General features: G+C 41.1%; 2 protein-coding genes across 2 annotated transcripts in view; one reads left to right on the forward strand and one right to left on the reverse strand.

Annotated features, from left to right (window-relative positions):
- Positions 1-22565, forward strand: part of LOC139751466 (uncharacterized) — a 690594-nt gene that overhangs the window by 619452 nt on the left and 48577 nt on the right. Inside the window, exon 3 of the mRNA XM_071666897.1 lies at positions 5206-5235. Within this exon, the coding sequence (XP_071522998.1) occupies positions 5206-5235 (30 nt within the window). The remainder of the gene's footprint in view (positions 1-5205; positions 5236-22565) is intronic.
- LOC139751464 (uncharacterized) overlaps positions 15191-22565 on the reverse strand; it is a 34744-nt gene continuing 27369 nt past the window's right edge. Inside the window, exons 12-15 of the mRNA XM_071666893.1 lie at positions 21819-21953; positions 20185-20387; positions 15635-15691; positions 15191-15454 (exon numbers count right to left, since the gene is read on the reverse strand). Of these exons, the coding sequence (XP_071522994.1) occupies positions 15332-15454; positions 15635-15691; positions 20185-20387; positions 21819-21953 (518 nt within the window). The 3' untranslated portion in view covers positions 15191-15331. The remainder of the gene's footprint in view (positions 15455-15634; positions 15692-20184; positions 20388-21818; positions 21954-22565) is intronic.

Below are 22565 nucleotides of genomic sequence, written 5' to 3' on the forward strand. Positions count from 1 at the left end.
AGAGAGAAAGGGAGAGAGAGGGAGAGGGAGAGAAACTGACGATCGTACGCTTCTCAGGGTGGGTAGGGCAGACCTGCTGATGGAAGCGACGTAAACACCGCCCGAAGCTCAAGAGAAAAGAAAAAAAAAAAAAATTATGGAGTGCGATTTGGTTGAGTCTCCCTTCTTTATGGCGGGCGACGTCGTTTTCTTTTGCCCAACGCCTTGATACCCGGTAGCCTTCGTTCAGTGCGCGTAGGGACATTTTTCTTTCATTATCTTCTCTTCGTCATTTAGTGGATTGTAGAGGGTCAAAGGTCAAATGAAAAAGACGATTTGGGCTCAAAGGTCAAATGAAAAAGACGATTTGGGCTCAAAGGTCAAATGAAAAAGACGATTTGGGCTCAAAGGTCAAATGAAAAAGACGATTTGGGCTCAAAGGTCAAATGAAAAAGACGATTTGGGCTCAAAGGTCAAATTAAAAAGATGATTTGGGCTCAAAGGTCAAATTAAAAAGATGATTTAGGCTCAAAGGTCAAATTAAAAAGATGATTTGGGCTCAAAGGTCAAATCAAAAAGACAGTTTGGGCTGCTATTCCTATATATATATATATATATATATATATATATATATATATATATATATATATATATATATATATATATATATATATATTTATTATACTTTGTCGCTGTCTCCCGCGTTAGCGAGGTAGCGCAAGGAAACAGACGAAAGAATGGCCCAGCCAGTTTGGCCTGCCATTCCTATCGGTCGTTATCAATTTGTGATCGGGGGCGTTTTGCAATCGTCTTGCAGAGGTCAAAGGTCGCTCCTGTGTTTCTAGGACATTAATTAGCCATAGGTCAAAGGTCACTGGAGTCCTTTCGTCTTAGTTTGAACGTTAATGAGCCAGAGGTCAGCCAGGATTCATGAAATTTTGGCACATTTTTAATTTTTTTTTAAATCTCTCGCGTTTTACGTGTGCAAAAAAAAAAAAAGAAAATTTCTTTTGATCAATTTTAGCTACCCTTTTTGCAGTCAAAGTTTATACACACACACACCAATAAAACGCCATTTAATTTGTCTTTGATTTTTGAGGATAGAAGGGGTGTGTGTGGGGGGGGGAGAGGGGGGGTTACATTTCAGGCAGGGTTCATGAAATTCAGCAGCGAGATGCGTCTTGCCCCACATGATGCGCAGGACAGGTCTGTGACCTGAGTTAATAACCCTTTCAGAGGTCAAGCTTTCACCAAAAAAAAATTTAAAAACTTCAAAATTTTTTTTTTTTTATTTTGCCCAGGCATCCATTTTCCATCATCCAGTGTTGATAGAAAAATGTTCATGGTTACTGCTGCACCTTCCTACGCTCTTGGTAGAGAAATTTTTATAGATGTATATGGGGAGAGTGTGTGTGGAGAGAATGTGTATAGGTAGTGTGTGTGTGTGTGTGTGTGTGTGTGTGTGTGGAGAGAGTGTCTACGGTTAGAGTGTGTATGGGGAGAGTATGTATACAGACATGTGTATGGGGAGAGTATGTATGCAGACGTGTATGGGGAGAGTATGTATACAGACATGTGTATGGGGAGAGTATGTATGCAGACATGTGTATGGGGAGAGTATGTATACAGACACGTGTATGGGGAGAGTATGTATGCAGACATGTGTATGGGGAGAGTATGTATGCAGACGTGTATGGGGAGAATATGTATACAGACATGTGTATGGGGAGAGTATGTATGCAGACTTGTGTATGGATAGAGCATGTATGCAGACATGTGTATGGGGAGAATATGTATGCAGATGTGTATGGGGAGAGTATGTATGCAGATGTCTACGGGGAGAGTATGTATGGAGAGAATGCGTATAAAGAAACACTGCATTCTCTCACTAATCATGTCTTTCTAGCCTCATTTGTTTTTACGTTGATAGATCATAAGGACAGCATTTTATCATAGGTTCCGTAATCCTTTGCGTATAACGAATTGATCCGTCGATTGTGGCAGCTTAAACCCCTTTGAGTATAAGGAATTGAATCTATTTTATTAAAGCAACTAGACCACTTGAGTATAAGGAATTGAATCTTTTCATTGAAGCAACTAGACCACTTGAGTATAAGGAATTGAATCTATTTCATTAAAGCAACTAGACCACTTGAGTATAAGGAATTGAATCTATTTCATTAAAGCAACTAGACCACTTGAGTATAAGGAATTGAATCTGTTTCATTAAAGCAACTAGACCACTTGAGTATAAGGAATTAAATCTATTTCATTAAAGCAACTAGACCACTTGAGTATAAGGAATTAAATCTATTTCATTAAAGCAACTAGACCACTTGAGTATAAGGAATTAAATCTATTTCATTAAAGCAACTAGACCACTTGAGTATAAGGAATTAAATCTATTTCATTAAAGCAACTAGACCACTTGAGTATAACGAATGAAGCCTTCAGTTACGACAGATGAAAACCCCCTTTTTTTTGCAGTATAACGACTTAATTCCTCAGATATGACGGTCAAATACGAGAAATTCGGTCCCCCATCAGACGAAGGCTGCGACAGCAGACTGTCAGAAACCAGGGATCAACAACGGAACGTATTCGAATTCAACACTGCAGAAATGCATTCTCGACCTTCATCTGTTCTGTTCTGTTTCTCTCTCTCTCTCTCTCTCTCTCTCTCTCTCTCTCTCTCTCTCTCTCTCTCTCTCTCTCTCTCTCTCTCTCTCTCTCTCTCTCTCTCTGTTTTACGAATGGGGCCTTTGTTGTCTTTTCCTAGCACTACCTCGCACACATGAGGGCGGAGGGGGTTGTTATTCCATGTGTGGCGAGGTGGCGATGGGAATGAATAAAGGCAGACAGTATGAATTATGTACATGTGTATATATATATATATATATATATATATATATATATATATATATATATATATATATGTCTGTGTGTATATATATGTATACATTGAGATGTATAGGTATGTATATATGCGTGTGTGGACGTGTATGTATATACATGTGTATGTGGGTGGGTTGGGCCATTCTTTCGTCTGTTTCCTTGCGCTACCTCGCTAACGCGGGAGACAGCGACAAAGCAAAATGAATAAATAAATAAATATATATATATATATATATATATATATATATATATATATATATATATATATATATATATATACATATATTTTCTCTTTTTTTTCGGCGGTGGCCGGCCATTGCTGCTCCCATAAACCTTTCTGCGAGTGTGCCAGCCGACGTAACCCTGGATATACCCTCTTCCTCCTCCTGCTGCTGCTTCCACTGGATTGTGTGAGGAGGCCAGGACACACGAGTGTTGACCGTTGTAATGCCTCCTTGCAGGCGCCGCGAAAAGCGAAGCTGTGGAATTCCCGTATTTGTCTTTACGTTTTTTTTCTGATATATATTCACACACGCCATTTCCCACGTCAGCGAGGTAGCGTTAAGAACAGAGGACTGAGCCTTAGAGGAAATATCCTCACCTGGCTCCCTGTTCTGTTCCTTCTTTTGGAAAAATTAAAACGGGAGGAAAGGATTTCCAGCCTCCCCGCTCCCTCCCCTTTTAAGTCGCCTTCTACGACACGCAGGGAATACGTGGGTAGTATTCTTTCTCCCCTATTAAGAATATATGGTGTGGGAGGAAAGTTGTTAGAAGCAGTGAAAAGTTTTTATCGAGGATGTAAGGCATGTGTACGTGTAGGAAGAGAGGAAAGTGATTGGTTCTCAGTGAATGTAGGTTTGCGGCAGGGGTGTGTGATGTCTCCATGGTTGTTTAATTTGTTTATGGATGGGGTTGTTAGGGAGGTAAATGCAAGAGTTTTGGAAAGAGGGGCAAGTATGAAGTCTGTTGGGGATGAGAGAGCTTGGGAAGTGAGTCAGTTGTTGTTCGCTGATGATACAGCGCTGGTGGCGGATTCATGTGAGAAACTGCAGAAGCTGGTGACGGAGTTTGGTAAAGTGTGTGGAAGAAGAAAGTTAAGAGTAAATGTCAATAAGAGCAAGGTTATTAGGTACAGTAGGGTTGAGGGTCAAGTCAATTGGGAGGTGAGTTTGAATGGTGAGAGGCTGGAGGAAGTGAAGTGTTTTAGATATCTGGGAGTGGATCTGTCAGCGGATGGAACCATGGAAGCGGAAGTGGATCATAGGGTGGGGGAGGGGGCGAAAATTTTGGGAGCCTTGAAAAATGTGTGGAAGTCGAGAACATTATCCCGGAAAGCAAAAATGGGTATGTTTGAAGGAATAGTAGTTCCAACAATGTTGTATGGTTGCGAGGCGTGGGCTATGGATAGAGTTGTGCGTAGGAGGATGGATGTGCTGGAAATGAGATGTTTGAGGACAATGTGTGGTGTGAGGTGGTTTGATCGAGTAAGTAACGTAAGGGTAAGAGAGATGTGTGGAAATAAAAAGAGCGTGGTTGAGAGAGCAGAAGAGGGTGTTTTGAAGTGGTTTGGGCACATGGAGAGAATGAGTGAGGAAAGATTGACCAAGAGGATATATGTGTCGGAGGTGGAGGGAACGAGGAGAAGAGGGAGACCAAATTGGAGGTGGAAAGATGGAGTGAAAAGGATTTTGTGTGATCGGGGCCTGAACATGCAGGAGGGTGAAAGGAGGGCAAGGAATAGAGTGAATTGGAGCGATGTGGTATACAGGGGTTGACGTGCTGTCAGTGGATTGAATCAAGGCATGTGAAGCGTCTGGGGTAAACCATGGAAAGCTGTGTAGGTATGTATATTTGCGTGTGTGGACGTGTGTATGTACATGTGTATGGGGGGGGGTTGGGCCATTTCTTTCGTCTGTTTCCTTGCGCTACCTCGCAAACGTGGGAGACAGCGACAAAGTATAAAAAAAAAAAAAAAATATATATATATATATATATATATATATATATATATGTTCCTATGAGTCCACGGGGAAAATTAAACACAATAAGTTGCCAAGTACACTTTCGTGTAATAATCACATCATCAGGGGAGACACAAGAGAGAAATATAACAGTCAGTTGATATACATCGACAACACACCTGCTGTAAATGCTTTACTAACCCCCCCCCCCAAGCCAACACGACGTGGAGACCTTTGAGTTATATAGTTTGACCTTTGACCTAACCCTATGAAGGTCAGGTCAGAGGTTATGGCATCACACCCAAAGGTCGAAAATTGTCGTATTTAAAGGTTAACAAGACAGTTAAGATGTTTTTTCTTCTACTTACAGGTAAAGGAAGATCTGGGGAGCATTATACAGGTACGGTTTCAGTATATTTTTTTGTTTTCTAAAGGTAGTGTATCTAGAGCTTGGATGGGTTTTTGATATACAGGGACAGTGGCCATGTTTTGGTGGTCCTCTACAGATACAGTGTCTCGGTCTCGGTGGCTCTCTGCAGGTACATAGGTTTCCAGTTTTCATGCAGGTGTACAGGTTCACAGTTTTCTACAGGTATACAGGTTCACAGTTTTCTACAGGTACATAGGTTTCCAGTTTTCATGCAGGTGTACAGGTTCACAGTTTTCTACAGGTATACAGGTTCACAGTTTTCTACGGGTATGTAGGTTTCCAATTTTCTGTAGGTATACTGGTTCACAGTTTACAGGTACACTGGTTTCTACAGGTATACAGATTCAGTTTTCTAGTTATACAGGTTCACAGTTTTCTACAGGTATACAGGTACACTGGTTTCTACAGGTATACAAGTTCACAGTTTTCTACAGGTATATTGGTACATGGTTTTCTACAGGTATACATATTCACAGTTTTCTACAGGTATATAGGTTCACAGTTTTCTACAGTTATACAGGTACACGGGTTTCTACAGGTGTACAGGTTCACGGGTTTCTACTGGTATACAGGTTCATAGTTTTCTACAGGTATACCTAAACATAAACATTCCCAATACTTTTAAAAGAGGGCAGTCTTCCATAAACATACCCTAAAATTTTAAGGAAGACATCAGACCAGATACATTCCCTAAAATCTTAAATAAAGGTAGCAAACCATAAACATTCCCTTAAATCTTAGATGAAGGTAACCCCATAAACATTCCCTAAAATCTTAAGGAAGGCAGCCTATATTAAACACTCCCTAAAATCTTTAGGAAGGCAGCCTACAATAAACATTCCCTAAAGTCTTTAGGAAGGCAGCCTATATTAAACACTCCCTAAAATCTTTAGGAAGGCAGCCTACACTAAACATTCCCTAAAGTCTTTAGGAAGGCAGCCTACTATAAACATTACCTAAAATCTTTAGGAAGGCAGCCTACCATAAACATTTTCCCTAAAATCGTAATGTTCACATTTAAGTGAAATGTGTGTTGGTACGTACGTAGACTTAAGCATTCTGGTTGGTACATCCTTAGGATTGTATTTTTCGTAAAAAAAAAAAAAAAACATGGCTGACAGGTCCAGTAGACATTTTGTTTGAAGTGTGGGTTGTGAAATTGATAGAAAATAAGATAAAATGGCGGGTTACAACTCCGTAGACTTGTATATTGTGGATTGTATCTGTTGACTCTTGTGTTGAAAAGGTGGGTTTAACATCTCCATAGACATGACATTTCCTATATTTTTTTATAAGAATTTTCATTAAGAATTTTGTGATCTTGCTCTTTAGTTTTTCCAAGGAAATATTTGCTGAATATTTACATAGATTACATGAATTTAACGTCTGGTTTTATATGTGTGTATATATAGGTACCATACATACCTGCTTTGCCTTTAAAGATATTTTACTCAAAAATCCATATCTCCAATGGATGTTTTGCTGATACCATGAAATCTTTTCAACTTTTTCTTTGGCATCTTTCTTATTTTTGAAGGAAATTAGAGGCAGATACTCATTTACCAGAGCTTCGTAATGGCAATGATTTGAAAACAGAAATTTTCAAAAGTTTTCGGATCATGACGTCACGTTAGAGGGGCGGGGCATGCAGGATGGGGGGGGGGGGGGGCCGCCGCCACCTGGTGACTGACGTACGATAAATACCACAGCTGACGGCGGAGAGATAGAACGGTCCGCGCAAGAACATAGATTTATAGCGGCGCCATAAACGCCCAGATAGAAAATCCCTCATAAAGTATCGATGTTGTGGCCGGCAGACGTGTACACACACACACACATCAACATATGTCCGGCTGTCCAGTATGATTTTAGGGTTCAGTATTCATGGGCGCGTCTTGTGTCGCCTTGGAAATCCTCTTGGCGGGAAACCTAACTTGGCCTCTCCTTTTTTTCCTATGTACTTATGCTTATTTCTTCTCATTCGAGGTACATAATATCGACCGGAAATTATTACTTAGTTCTCAAGTACTTCCTTTCTTAAGTCTCCATTGTGGTTAAGAGAGAGAGAGAGGAAATAGGTTGAGGAGGCGGGATCGCCTCTTCCTTCATGGCGGTAAACATATGAAGGCCGTTATGCGTGACACCCGCGCCTCGTTATATCATGGTAACGCGTCAGTCTCGGGTAACTATACACTGTTAACGCAGGCGCGTCACGGCCCCCCGCACCTGTAATGTGAATCCCTGCACCTCACACGGCCCCCTCTGCCCACAGGCCATGCTGTCCATTTTCTTGCCGTTCTCCAATAAGCAGAACGAACGTAGAGGTATTCGAGGGATAGCACCCTCCTGCCGCGGGACTTTTATATGCACTGGGGCCATTATGTCACAATATTTCAGCGCGATTTGGCCAATGGTCTGTGAAGAGTGCGATACTGACCACTTGTGAACGATAAAACTGGTCGCAGGAGAGAGGCAATTGGATGGAAGGGTTTCCGAGAGTAAATGGTTGACCATTATTGATATTGTGGGGGGATCGGAACCTCCTCTGGGGTTGTTGGGGGTTCAGAGCCTACCTCAAGATTGTGGGGGGGAGGGGATCAGTATAAGGGGTGGGATTCCCTGTGGGGGATTGGGAGAAATAATATCGGTTCGTAATAAGGCGAGCAGAGACGCAACCGACAGACAGACCAGCTCCTCTCGCCGCTGTCAGCTGCACCATAGCCGCCATGCCTGAGGCCTTAACCCATACACCACGAAGGGGAGAAAATGGCGTGCAGTACAGAGAGTCGGGTGGCTGGGCCTTGCCTCCCGCCCTAGACGGTTTCCGGCAGCGCGTGCGGGATTGTACACTGTACAGCTGTACACCGCTGCACGTGTCCGCGACGCACCGCTAGACACTGTCTATACAGCGGTCGCTTGGGTGTACTTAGACATTTGGGTGGGCAACCACGGGGGTATAGCGGGGTGGGTGGACGACCACGGGGTATAGCGGGTTGGGTGGACGACCACGGGGGTATAGCAGGGTGGGTGGACGACCGTGGGGGTATGGCGGGGTGGCTGATGATCACGGGGTTGTAGCGGGGTGGTTGGACGACCACGGGGGTATAGCAAGATAGGTGGACGACCACGAGGGTATAGCAGGATAGGTGGAGGGCCACGGGAGTATAGCGGGGTGGTTGGACGACCACGGGGGTATAGCAGGATAGGTGGAGGACCACGGGAGTATAGCGGGGTGGGTGGACGACCACGGGGGTATAGCAGGATAGATGGACGACCACGGGGGTATAGCAGGATAGGTGGACGACCACGGGAGTATAGCGGGGTGGGTGGACGACCACGGGGGTATAGCAGGATAGGTGGAGGACCACGGGAGTATAGCGGGGTGGGTGGACGACCACGGGGGTATAGCGGGATAGGTGGACGACCACGGGGGTATAGCAGGATAGGTGGAGGACCACGTGAGTATAGCGGGGTGGGTGGACGACCACGGGGGTATAGCAGGATAGGTGGACGACCACGGGGGTATAGCGGGGTGGGTGGACGACCACGGGGTCTGTGGTGTATACATACCAACAGATGTTCACAGGAAGTACGCTCGTACATCATGTGGGATAATCTCACGTGTGTACATGTACATGTGTGCAACTGAACGACTTTTATGTGGCAGCTTTTGACATCTTGTGCAGATCTCAGATGTTGTGTCTGTGTCATGTGACACGTACCACATGTGTCATGCCACCTCCATACTCGCCTCATGGCTCAAAATTTACCACAAACATCCTTCCAGTTTTTGACCTCTTACCCAAAGGATTTTTTGCACCCACGCTATATGACTGTAACTTAATTTTTATGAAATTCCATACGCTAATGTAAAACTCCCTCCCCTTACAGTACAAATGGGTAACTACACACACTCATTTGATGTAACCAGACTTTGCCTGCATAAGGTTACACCACGAGTGAAAAGTCATCTTCAACAAGTTTGTATCACTGTCAGTGGAGAAAAAGAGAACAGACTCATCGGGGAATCCCCTACACCAAAGGAGTCCATCATTACCCTTCAACTCAATGTAGCGCAGCGCTGCAAGAGTTCCATAAAAGGAGTCCTGGGGTTGCTTGATTTAGTTTCTTGTACCAGCTCGACTTTCCCATCTTAGCAAGAAAGCATTATGAGCAGACAACTGAAACTTCAAGGAAAAATTTACACTTGCCTTTTGTTTCCACTCATAGAAAGTGTTAATACATGAGGGGAGGATTTACAGTCCATGCATAAGAACCACTCATGACATGCAGATGCAGGAGTAGTATTCATTCTCCCTTGTCTCCTGGATATTTTTTTTTTTTCTATACTGTAATTATTCGTTATTTCCTCCCACCTTAACGAGGTAGTTCCAAGTGCTGATGAAAACATTTGCACTCATCCGTTCTCTTGCGGTCATGTGTGATGTATTAAAACCAGAGCCCACCATCCTCATCCGAATCCTCCAGACCATTTCCATGGTTTTCAATGACTGCTTCATATTCCTGGCTCAGCTCAACAACACCTCACTCCCCATATACCACATCGCTCCAGTTTGCTCTCTACCATGCATGCCTCTCACTCTTCTGAAGGTTTAGTCCCTGGCATTTCAAAGACTCTTTCACTTAATCCTTTCGTGTCCTTCTCGGTCTTCCCTTCTCTCACACTCCCCCCAACTTCTGCCTTGTGGATCCTCTCTGATGTCTTATTTCACTCATTCTCTTCATATTTCCCAACCATTTCAACTTACTCTGGTTAGCTTTCACAATCATGCTGCACTTACTGCCACACTTTGCTCTTATTCTATCAATCTGCCCACTATTAATCCTCTTCAGAATGACCTTAGGCAAATAATTTCACAATATCCACTCATTAGTTAAAGAAAAAAGAAAGGTGTATGAGTAGCACTTACAGGGAAGGAGAGTAAGTGATTGGAAGATGTACAAGAGAAAGTGACACGAGGTCAGGAAGAAGGTGCAGGGACTGGAAAAGATGACAAATGAAATTGGGGTGAGTATTTCTCAGCAGACTTCTGGGAGAGGTAAATAGCATGAGAAAGCAGAAGCAAGTAGGAACACCGATGAAGAGAGCAAATAGGGAAGTGGTAATGGGCAAAGATAAGATAAAGAGGAGATTCTAAAGAAATTTTTTAATGTGATTGTCTATAGGGAGGCAGATGTTGGGTGTTTGGGACAGGGAGGTATGTGAAGTGAGAGTCATGGAGAGAGGTTTGGTGAAGAGTGAAGAGGTAGTGACTGCTTTATGTAAGATAAAATGTGGTAATGCAACTGGAGTGGATGGTATTGCAGTTGAATTTTTTGTGTCTGTGTTGTTGATGAGTTTGTTTGGATTTGCTTGGATCTTGGTCAGATGCCTGAGGATTGGCAGAATACTTGTATAGTGACATTGTATAGAGGCAAGGGAGACAAATAGGAGTGTTCAAATTACAGAGGTATATGTTTGGTGAATGCACTAGTAATCTATATGGAAGTGGTGATAGAGAAGGTGGTGGAATGCACAGAGCATCATATTGGAGTGATAGAGGATGTAATGATGAGGTGTTTGCTTTGAAGAGTGTAAGTGAGAAATAACTATAGAAACAAGAGGTGTTTGCTTTGAAGAGTGTAAGTGAGAAATAACTATAGAAAGAAACAAATATCCTCTCTATCAGATTCTCCTCACTCATCTTTTCTATAAGTCCATAACATTTCAGCACGCCTGTTCAGCTGTCTTCATCATTTATAACATACTACCACACTGACATTCCTTATATGATCAGCCCCCCACACACCACATTGTCCTCATGTTTTACTTCTAACACATCCAACCATTTTCATACTTTTTTATTTATTGACCACACCTTGCATGCACAAAACACAGTCAGCAGTACCATACTGTCAAACACCAATCTTTGCCCTTACGGACAGGACTCCAAAATACTTAGTCAGCTTTACCATACTGTCAAACATACTCATCTTTGCCTTTGCCCTCATGTAAAGTCTTTCAAAATACTCAGTCCATCTCCTCCTCACCTCTTCTGTGCCATTTACCACTTCCCCATCTGCTCCTGTCACTAATGTTAACATTTCCTCTTTAGTTCTCATCACACTATTCATCTCCTTCCAAAACATTTCCTTATTCTCCCTGAAATTTCTGATACTTTCTCAGTCCAAATCTTATTTACGCTCTTCCTCATCCCCTGCACCTTCCTCTTGACCTTCTGCCACTTCCTCTTGTACATCACCCATTCACTTACATGCCTTCCTTGTAATGCTTATACACCTCTTTTCACTTTCATAATCAACTCTCATTACACCACTCAGTATATTCTCTCACACGCCCATATCACTAATTCCAAATGCCACAGATTTTCCTCATTCACGTAAGCACTACTTCACTAAGTACCACCAATTCCTCATCCACTTCCCTTATTTTCTTTCTTTCATCTTTTGTCAATCTCTCATGGTATCCCCGTACAAAAGCCTTTTTTCAAGCTCTCACACTTTCGCCACCTTCTTTCAGCCCACATGATTTCCTTTTTTCCAGATAGCCTATAAAAACTGACACTAAGAAGTGATTAAACACCCAACTAGCTACCTCACTCAGAACATCTTCATCCTAAAGTCTCTCCTAAGCTCATATATCAGATAGAACATAATTAAGTAATGCCCTCTTACCACCAAGCCCATTCACCCATGTATAATTTTGTGTTTCTTCCTTTTTATATCAGGTATTCCCAATTAACATATCCTTTATAGTACACAACTTGACAAGGTGTTCAACATTTTCATTAAGAATGGGTGCTGTAAACCTCTCAGTTATATGTTTAATTACCACATCACCCACTCCTGCATTCCAATCTCCCAATACTTTAACCCGATCTGTCAGATTAAAATTGCTGACACACATCATCTCCTTCAAAATCTCTCACCTCTATTCCTCACTCCTTTCACCACTAGGTACTGACCACTGACAGTCATAAACTGTAATCAGCTATAATTTTCACCAACAACTGTTTGGTACTCACTTCCCTGAACTCAATGACAGATTTCTGACTCCTTCAGCATAAATTCCACCCCTTCCTTTGCTCTTATCCTAACCCTAACCCCAGACTTTATACCTCGTACATTCCTAAACTATTCTTCCCCTCTCCATATAAGCTTTGTTCCACTGAGAGCCAGAACATCCAGGTTCCTCTTCCCAAACAGACTACCTATCTCTCCTTTCTCATCATCTTAATTACGTTCCACACATATTTAGATACCGCAGTCTAGGCCTTTGAGGAGGGTCTGTACTCCTCACTTGGCTCCTTATGTGCCATCTTTCAGAAAGTAGAAACGAGAAAGGGATTGTTTTTAGCTCTCTCTATCTCCATCTCTCTCCTCACCCACCTGCCACCACCTGACATACGGGGGAAAATAAGACATATATTGTACATATATTTCTTTTCTCTTTTATGCATGTTCACTGTTTCCCCACCTGATAAAGGAAGTATCAGGAATATATAGATAAAAAAATACTTGGCTCCTTATTTTTTTTTTTTTTTTTTTTTTTTGCTTTGTCGCTGTCTCCCGCGTTTGCGAGGTAGCGCAAGGAAACAGACGAAAGAAATGGCCCAACCCACCCCCATACACATGTATATACATACGTCCACACATGCAAATATACATACCTACACAGCTTTCCATGGTTTACCCCAGACGCTTCACATGCCTTGATTCAATCCACTGACAGCACGTCAACCCCGGTATACCACATCGCTCCAATTCACTCTATTCCTTGCCCTCCTTTCACCCTCCTGCATGTTCAGGCCCCGATCACACAAAATCTTTTTCACTCCATCTTTCCACCTCCAATTTGGTCTCCCTCTTCTCCTCGTTCCCTCCACCTCCGACACATATATCCTCTTGGTCAATCTTTCCTCACTCATTCTCTCCATGTGCCCAAACCATTTCAAAACACCCTCTTCTGCTCTCTCGACCACGCTCTTTTTATTTCCACACATCTCTCTTACCCTTACGTTACTTACTCGATCACCTCACACCACACATTGTCCTCAAACATCTCATTTCCAGCACATCCATCCTCCTGCGCACAACTTTATCCATAGCCCACGCCTCGCAACCATACAACATTGTTGGAACCACTATTCCTTCAAACATACCCATTTTTGCTTTCCGAGATAATGTTCTCGACTTCCACACATTCTTCAAGGCTCCCAGAATTTTCACCCCCTCCCCCACCCTATGATCCACTTCCGCTTCCATGGTTCCATCCGCTGCCAGATCCACTCCCAGATATCTAAAACACTTCACTTCCTCCAGTTTTTCTCCATTCAAACTCACCTCCCAATTGACTTGACCCTCAACCCTACTGTACCTAATAAAACTTGCTGTTATTCACATTTACTCTTAACTTTCTTCTTTCACACACTTTACCAAACTCAGTCACCAGCATCTGCAGTTTCTCACATGAATCAGCCACCAGCGTTGTATCATCAGCGAACAACAACTGACTCACTTCCCAAGCTCTCTCATCCCCAACAGACTTCATACTTGCCCCTCTTTCCAAAACTCTTGCATTCACCTCCCTAACAACCCCATCCATAAACAAATTAAACAACCATGGAGACATCACACACCCCTGCCGCAAACCTACATTCACTGAGAACCAATTGTACATATATTTCTTTTCTCTTTTATGCATGTTCACTGTTTCCCCACCTGATAAAGGAAGTATCAGGAATATATAGATAAAAAAATACTTGGCTCCTTTCTTATTCCATCTTTTGGAAAGTAATACCTGAGAGGAGAATTTCCAATCTCCTATTCTTACCTTTACAATACACTGGAGATACATGGGCAGCACTCTTCTCGCCCTCTTCCCATGTATATTCATATGTATGTTTTCTTTTTCATCTCTTTTTATGAATAACTGCTTTTCTTGCCTTAAAAATGTAACAACTGGAAGAAAGAAACACCACTTTCATATGCACACATCCCCTGTTGATATCATGTATAATGTACCAAAGTTAGAGCTTACCATTCAAAACCAAGCTCCACAAACTATTCCATGCTTATATTTATTTGCAAAACATAGTGTGAAAGTTCTCCTTTGTGCAGGTGAACTCGGTGGCTTGCCGTAAGTAGAATGTCTGTAACCCCACAGAAAGCCACCTTCACCCTGAATGATGAACCACTTCCATTAACAAAACTTCAACCATTCTAGATATCTCCTATATGTGACAATTATTCTCAGTACCATAAATATCAACTCAAAAGCCACAAACAGAGTATACACAAAAATAATCCTTCACCATCCAAAATTTTAGCACCATATTTGATACAGTGGTCCTAGACCCCTCCCACCTAATTAATTTCACAGTCAGTCACAATCCCCATGCAGAAATGAAATTCTTCCACCTCACACTTCAGCAACCTGCACTCACAGATCCCTTGTTTCCTGACAAACAAAGTATTGGAAAAACAAATTCATGTTGTATTGACTTAACAAGCACTAAACAACTGCTGCTCCCCTTTCTGAAACTCCAACTCAACCAGACACACTTATCTAAAATCACTCATCTCTCTAACATTATGTACATTTCCACTTATATAACAAGATCCCCCATACCCAGGATGCATCTTCTGCACTGATGACACTTACTTCTCAGTTGACCTAAGCTTATCCCACTAAGACAAGCATACAACATCACTACACTTCTTGATATGTAGCCCTGTCCACTAAATATGACTTAGCTTCCTGATTAATGCAGGAACCCCACACAAGGGTTACTTTGGCTGGAAAACAGGATACTGTTAGGTATACCTTTGCATGAAAATTATATTATAAAATATGGAAGATTTCAGTTTTCATACTGACAAGGTAGGTGAAATAAACATAACGTACATGAAAGAACAATTTACTTAAACATTAGTGAGTGATCTACAGTATACAAATTTGTATTTGAAAATGATTTGTGAATAACAATCAGATGAGTACAATGATACATGTAACAAATATCATTTGATCTTCGTCAGAGTACATCTAGTAAGGAAGTTCAGTGAGAATGTAGGTTTGGCCTTGAGTCCTTCTAAGTCTCCTTGCTTCTTCTAACACACATACTGCTGGTCCAATTTTTTGCCCTATGAGTGATTCAGCAATATATCCCTGGAAATAATATAAATGGGAATAAAATATTACATGCAGTTAGAATAAGCAGACAAAACTAAACAAATCCATAAATCACAATAAAGTTTTTTATTCTGATAAATTTTTGAAACTACATCCAATATCATCAAAGATACCATTCAAGTTTTAGAAAGATGTGACTTTTAAATTCTCACTAACCTCCTCTTTTGCACCACTGCATACTGAAAGCAGCTTTTCAATAGTTCTCTGATAAAGCTGCAAAAATACAGAAATGTTATTTATATTCAGCAAAGCACCACTAGAGTAAAATATAATTTTTATCACAATGAAACAGGTGATAGAATGGAGATAAAATTAAAGTTAGCAATATAGTAAGAAGTTCAAAATTATATATATATATATATATATATATATATATATATATATATATATTTTTTTTTTTTTTCTTGCTTTGTCGCTGTCTCCCGCGTTTGCGAGGTAGTGCACGGAAACAGACGAAAGAAATGGCCCAACCCACCCCCATACACATGTATATACATACGTCCACACACGCAAATATACATACCTACACAGCTTTCCATGGTTTACCCCAGACGCTTCACATGCCCTGATTCAATCCACTGACAGCACGTCAACTCCGGTATACCACATCGATCCAATTCACTCTATTCCTTGCCCTCCTTTCACCCTCCTGCATTTTCAGGCCCCGATCACACAAAATCTTTTTCACTCCATCTTTCCACCTCCAATTTGGTCTCCCACTTCTCCTCGTTACCTCCACCTCCGACACATATATCCTCTTGGTCAATCTTTCCTCACTCATTCTCTCCATGTGCCCAAACCATTTCAAAACACCCTTTTCTGCTCTCTCAACCACGCTCTTTTTATTTCCACACATCTCTCTTACCCTTACGTTACTTACTCGATCAAACCACCTCACACCACACATTGTCCTCAAACATCTCATTTCCAGCACATCCATCCTCCTGCGCACAACTCTATCCATAGCCCACGCCTCGCAACCATACAACATTGTTGGAACCACTATTCCTTCAAACATACCCATTTTTGCTTTCCGAGATAATATTCTCGACTTCCACACATTCTTCAAGGCTCCCAGAATTTTCGACCCCTCCCCCACCCTATGATCCACTTCCGCTTCCATGGTTCCATCCGCTGCCAGATCCACTCCCAGATATCTAAAACACTTTACTTCCTCCAGTTTTTCTCCATTCAAACTTACCTCCCAATTGACTTGACCCTCAACCCTACTGTACCTAATAACCTTGCTCTTATTCAAACTTACTCTTAACTTTCTTCTTTCACACACTTTACCAAACTCAGTCACCAGCTTCTGCAGTTTCTCACATGAACAGCCACCAGCGCTGTATCATCAGCGAACAACAACTGACTCACTTCTCAAGCTCTCTCATCCCCAACAGACTTCATACTTGCCCATCTTTCCAAAACTCTTGCATTCACCTCCCTAACAACCCCATCCATAAACAAATTGAACAACCATGGAGACATCACACACCCCTGCCGCAAACCTACATTCACTGAGAACCAATCACTTTCCTCTCTTCCTACACATACACATGCCTTACATCCTCGATAAAAACTTTTCACTGCTTCTAACAACTTGCCTCCCACACCATATATATATATATATATATATATATATATATATATATATATATATATATATATATATATTATTTTTTATTTTATTATACTTTGTCGCTGTCTCCCACGTTTGCGAGGTAGCGCAAGGAAACAGATGAAAGAAATGGCCCAACCCCCCCCATACACATGTATATACATACGTCCACACACGCAAATATACATACCTACACAGCTTTCCATGGTTTACCCCAGATGCTTCACATGCCTTGATTCAGTCCACTGACAGCACGTCAACCCCGGTATACCACATCGATCCAATTCACTCTATTCCTTGCCCTCCTTTCACCCTCCTGCATGTTCAGGCCCCGATCACACAAAATCTTTTTCACTCCATTTTTCCACCTCCAATTTGGTCTCCCACTTCTCCTCGTTCCCTCCACCTCCGACACATATATCCTCTTGGTCAATCTTTCCTCACTCATTCTCTCCAGGTGACCAAACCATTTCAAAACACCCTCTTCTGCTCTCTCAACCACGCTCTTTTTATTTCCACACATCTCTCTCACCCTTACATTACTTACTCGATCAAACCACCTCACACCACACATTGTCCTCAAACATCTCATTTCCAGCACATCCACCCTCCTGCGCACAACCCTATACATAGCCCACGCCTCGCAACCGTACAACATTGTTGGAACCACTATTCCTTCAAACATACCCATTTTTGCTTCCCGAGATAATGTTCTCGACTTCCACACATTCTTCAAGGCTCCCAGGATTTTCGCCCCCTCCCCCACCCTATGATTCACTTCCGCTTCCATGGTTCCATCCGCTGCCAGATCCACTCCCAGATATCTATAACACTTTACTTCCTCCAGTTTTTCTCCATTCAAACTCACCTCCCAATTGACTTGACCCTCAACCCTACTGTACCTAATAACCTTGCTCTTATTCACATTTACTCTTAACTTTCTTCTTTCAAACACTTTACCAAACTCAGTCACCAGCTTCTGCAGTTTCTCACATGAATCAGCCACCAGCGCTGTATCATCAGCGAACATCAACTGACTCACTTCCCAAGCTCTTTTTTTTTCAAACTATTCGCCATTTCCCGCATCAGCGAGGTAGCGTTAAGAACAGAGGACTGGGCCTTTACCTGACCCAATTCTCTGTTCCTTGTTTTGGAAAATTAAAAAAAAAAAACGAGAGGGGAGGATTTCCAGTCCCCCGCTCCCTCCCCTTTTAGTCGCCTTCTACGACACGCAGGGAATACGTGGGAAGTATTCTTTCTCCCCTATCCCCAGGGAATGTATATATATATATATATATATATATGTATTTTTTTTTTCATACTATTCGCCATTTCCCACCTCAGCGAGGTAACATTAAGAACGGAGGACTGGGCCTCTGAGGGAATATCCTCACCCGGCCCCCTTCTCTGTTCCTTCCTTTGGGAAAAAAAAAATGAGAGGGGAAGATTTCCAGCCCCCCGCTCTCTTCCCTTTTAGTCGCCTTCTACGACACACAGGGAATACGTGGGAAGTATTCTTTCTCCCCTGTATTATATATATATATCTTTTCTTTTCTTTCTTTCAAACTATTCGCCATTTCCCGCATTAGCGAGGTAGCGTTAAGAACAGAGGACTGGGCCTTTGAGGGAATACCCTCACCTGGCCCAATTCTCTGTTCCTTCTTTTGGGAAAAAAAAAAAAAAAAAAAAAAAGACGAAAGAAATGGCCCAACCCACCCCCATACACAATGTATATACATACACGTCCACACACGCAAATATACATACCTATACATCTCCATGTACACATATATATACACACACAGACAAATACATATATACCCATGCACACAATTCACACTGTCTGCCTTTATTCATTCCCATCGCCACCTCGCCACACATGGAATACCATCCCCCTCCCCCCTCATGTGTGCGAGGTAGCACCAGGAAACAGACAAAGAACAGCCCATCCAGTCATATACAAATCCATACACATACACAGACATATACATATATACACATGCATATTCATACTTTCTTGACTTCATCCATTTCTGGCACCACCCCACTCCACCGGAAACAGCATCACTGCTCCCCACTTCAGCAAGGTAGCGCCAGGAAAACAGACAAAAAGGCCACATTCATTCACACAGTCTCTATCTGTCATGTGTAATGCACCAAAACCACAGCCCCTATCCACATCCAGGCCTCACAGCTCTTTCTATGGTTTACCCCAGATAATAGTGGTAAATTATGGTGAGTCATGCACACCACAGTTTCAGAACTTTATAGACTTATTTTATACCTTTTTCAAATCTATAAATGCAACATGTTTCTTCTTCTATGTACAAAGGACTTTTTTCACAAATGCAAAAGCTGCAAGTATTTTGTCCATACACTCCTTCCTATTCATCTTGTTCGTGCATAAGGATTTACTGACTTTTTAATCCTGACTTGAGAGCATTTCTTGTAATGGAATTCTCACTTATAGTGAGTTTCTCAAAGAAAAACTTAAAAAAAGAAATCAACCTTAAAAAGTTTATGAAAGGAGTTATATTACAAATATCCTCTTCTTCAGGTTAACATCATTATTCACATTTCCACTACATATTATGCCAACTATGCTGAGAAGACATATTCTTTTACAATCTTTCTTGCGCGTTTCACTGATATCAGGCATATAACTACTTTTCCACATTCCTAAGCATACTCAGATCAGTTCAAGAGCTGCTGTACATTTCATTCACCACTCCATCTACACCAGTTTTTAGGTGTATTGCTGCTTATCTTGCTTCCTTTGTACTGTTTTCTCTCCTAAACCTATCCCCAACACTTATGATCTCTAATCCTACTGTACTAATCCTTGTATCGCTTATGCCTTTTACCTTAATACTCTACCTCAGGTAATCTCCTAGCCTTGTCTAATATACCATCACTTTTCACAAACACCTACTTTCTGCATCTAGATACCTCTGAATATATAGTTTGTTCTTTCTCATATTTTGATTTGGTCACCCTGTACCTGTGCAATTATGTTCAATAAATTCTAAAAGTTGTACCAATTCTGTATTCAGTTTGTTCAAAATGCATCATACAATAATTAACTCACCTTCACTTTAACATCTGCTTGTTGGAGTTCTGATCTACATTTGAGCCACACCTCTAGGCAGTATCCGGTGTTAGGAATAGAATTTTGTCCACAAGCTAAGCAGTTTGCTGTACCATTTTGCATCTCCTGAACATTATCACTTTTGCAGTAGCCACAAATAGGCCATGTGAAGGCAGTTTCTTCATCCACTCTTATTATATTACCTGAAATTTTTAATAATTAGAGAGTTTAAAATCCCAAGACATATTTCAATTTAGAGAATGTTGTAATACAGCTTAAAAGATTAAAAATAGGATCCTGACATTGATTTGGCTTGTCCAAAATGTACAACACCGGCAACTGCATACACTATGTAAAAATTTAGTCTGACTGAGAATCATATCAGCTTTTGGACAGGAATGAACTGTTGGGACATTAGCTTGGTCTTACCTCTTATGTCATGAAACTGTAGACTGCCCAACACAAAGAAGCCTAACTTTCAAACTAATCTCGGTATCAGCTCAGTCTGATGTACTAATGAACCATGAAAACATGGCATTCCAGTAGTTACCAGTGCTCCAACTAGAAGTCATTACTGCTACTTCAAGCTTCTAAGCCAGGCCAATGTACAGTGTACAGAACAGAGAATATGAAGGCATATAGTGTGGTAATGTCCAACAATACACTAAAGCCAAAGGGTAGATCTAGATTTAACAATCTTCTTTTTTTCAGTATACTGAATGAACTGTGGCCTGTCAGTCATCCCTTCAGTCATATGATTCAGCAGCTGCTTGACCTGTACAAAATTCAGACTTACTTAAATGTCAGTAGCTACAGAGGATGCAGTGGGATAGCAGTGACTGCAAATGTATTTTCCCAGTTGATGGGACTCAAATCAGTTGGTATTTTGCTGTGATATAAGTAGAATATGCATAATAAGTAGACAAATACCACAAATATGATGATATCCATTATTATTGAATTAAAATCTTTTAGATATCAAAAATATAGAGATGAAAATTTTTGTTCTTTTCCACTCTGTGGCAAGTCAAAGCACAGCACTGATAAAATGTCGTAAGTCCAAATTGTCAGCTCATTGCATTGTAACTCGAAGTCTTGCTGTATATGAATATTTGAGTATAAGTGCAATATTAGTAGTTGCATAGCAGCAGTTGGCAGCTGCTGGCTCAGTCTGCCTCTTCCACTCATTTTTCTACATTATTTTAAGCCTTATGAGGAGAACTGTGCAGGAAAAATAACAAAGAGTTGCTATGCAATTTCTTTTAGTATAAGTGAAATATTTATGCCTATGCAGAAGTATAAGATGAAGTGTTATAAAAGTGGCAGGTATAGATATGATTTAAATCTTTCATCCCTTAGAATATTAATTGGGATGTCAAATTTAGCATATAATTTGAAATTATTTCCATGTTTAATCATAAAGCTATTAAAAAAAAGAAAAATAGTTCAGACCCCTCCTGAAGGTGTAAAAAGAGAGAGGATATTACCCTGGAACTGCTCTGTGGTTTCAAAGTGCCTTGACTGGTTGGCCCTACCTTTGATAACTACTCTGGAGAGCTAAGTACCTAGGATGACAATAGAAATTCTAGACATGTATACGTGAATATTTTTGAGTGAAAAAAAATATCGCTTACCTGAGATAAGTGTAAGATCATGATGCTGTGTGTCAACAGACAGTGGCTGAAGAATCTTGTGTAAAGTAAACAATGTGACTCTCATCTTGTGGTCCTGCTGCTGTATCGAGCTGTACTTATCCACCATCACACTCCCTGTGGTATGAAAACTTATGGAAAAGCAATTTCTCTGATGCCTGATTCTTTTTCCCACCTTAGTTAGGTAATCTTCGGAAAAAATCAATAATGTAATTATTTGCACATATCCACATATCCACTCTTGCTGTCATGTATAATGTACTCAAAAACCAGAGCCTGTCATCCAGATACAAATACATTACAAAGAACTTCAAGTGTCATCAAACCACAGAGTCCTTTTAAGACTCTCTGTGTTCATTAAAGAGATGAGAAGCACTGAAATTACCATGTCAAGAGTACAAGAGCATATGGACGACATATGAAGAAATACTGTAAACTTTATGTGAAACTACAGAGGCACATTAATGTCATTTGTGACGAAGTGAAGTATTTGTCAATTTTATTCTTAAAAGTATTTATGGGGCTACTTTCAAGTAACGTAAAAGGTAAATCACACCATATGTTAACAACCGTGTTGATGAAAATGTACTTTGCTTCATTGAAAGTAAAAGATTTCCTCACAATTTTGAATCCCTTAAATGACGTACAATTGTAATTGGACAAATTTAGCCTCAACCCCTTAACTCCTTCAATCAAAATGTTACTACTACAGCTTTAGAAAAAAGCTTT

Source organism: Panulirus ornatus, chromosome 11 (assembly GCF_036320965.1).
Source record: "Panulirus ornatus isolate Po-2019 chromosome 11, ASM3632096v1, whole genome shotgun sequence".
NCBI lineage: Eukaryota > Metazoa > Arthropoda > Malacostraca > Decapoda > Palinuridae > Panulirus > Panulirus ornatus.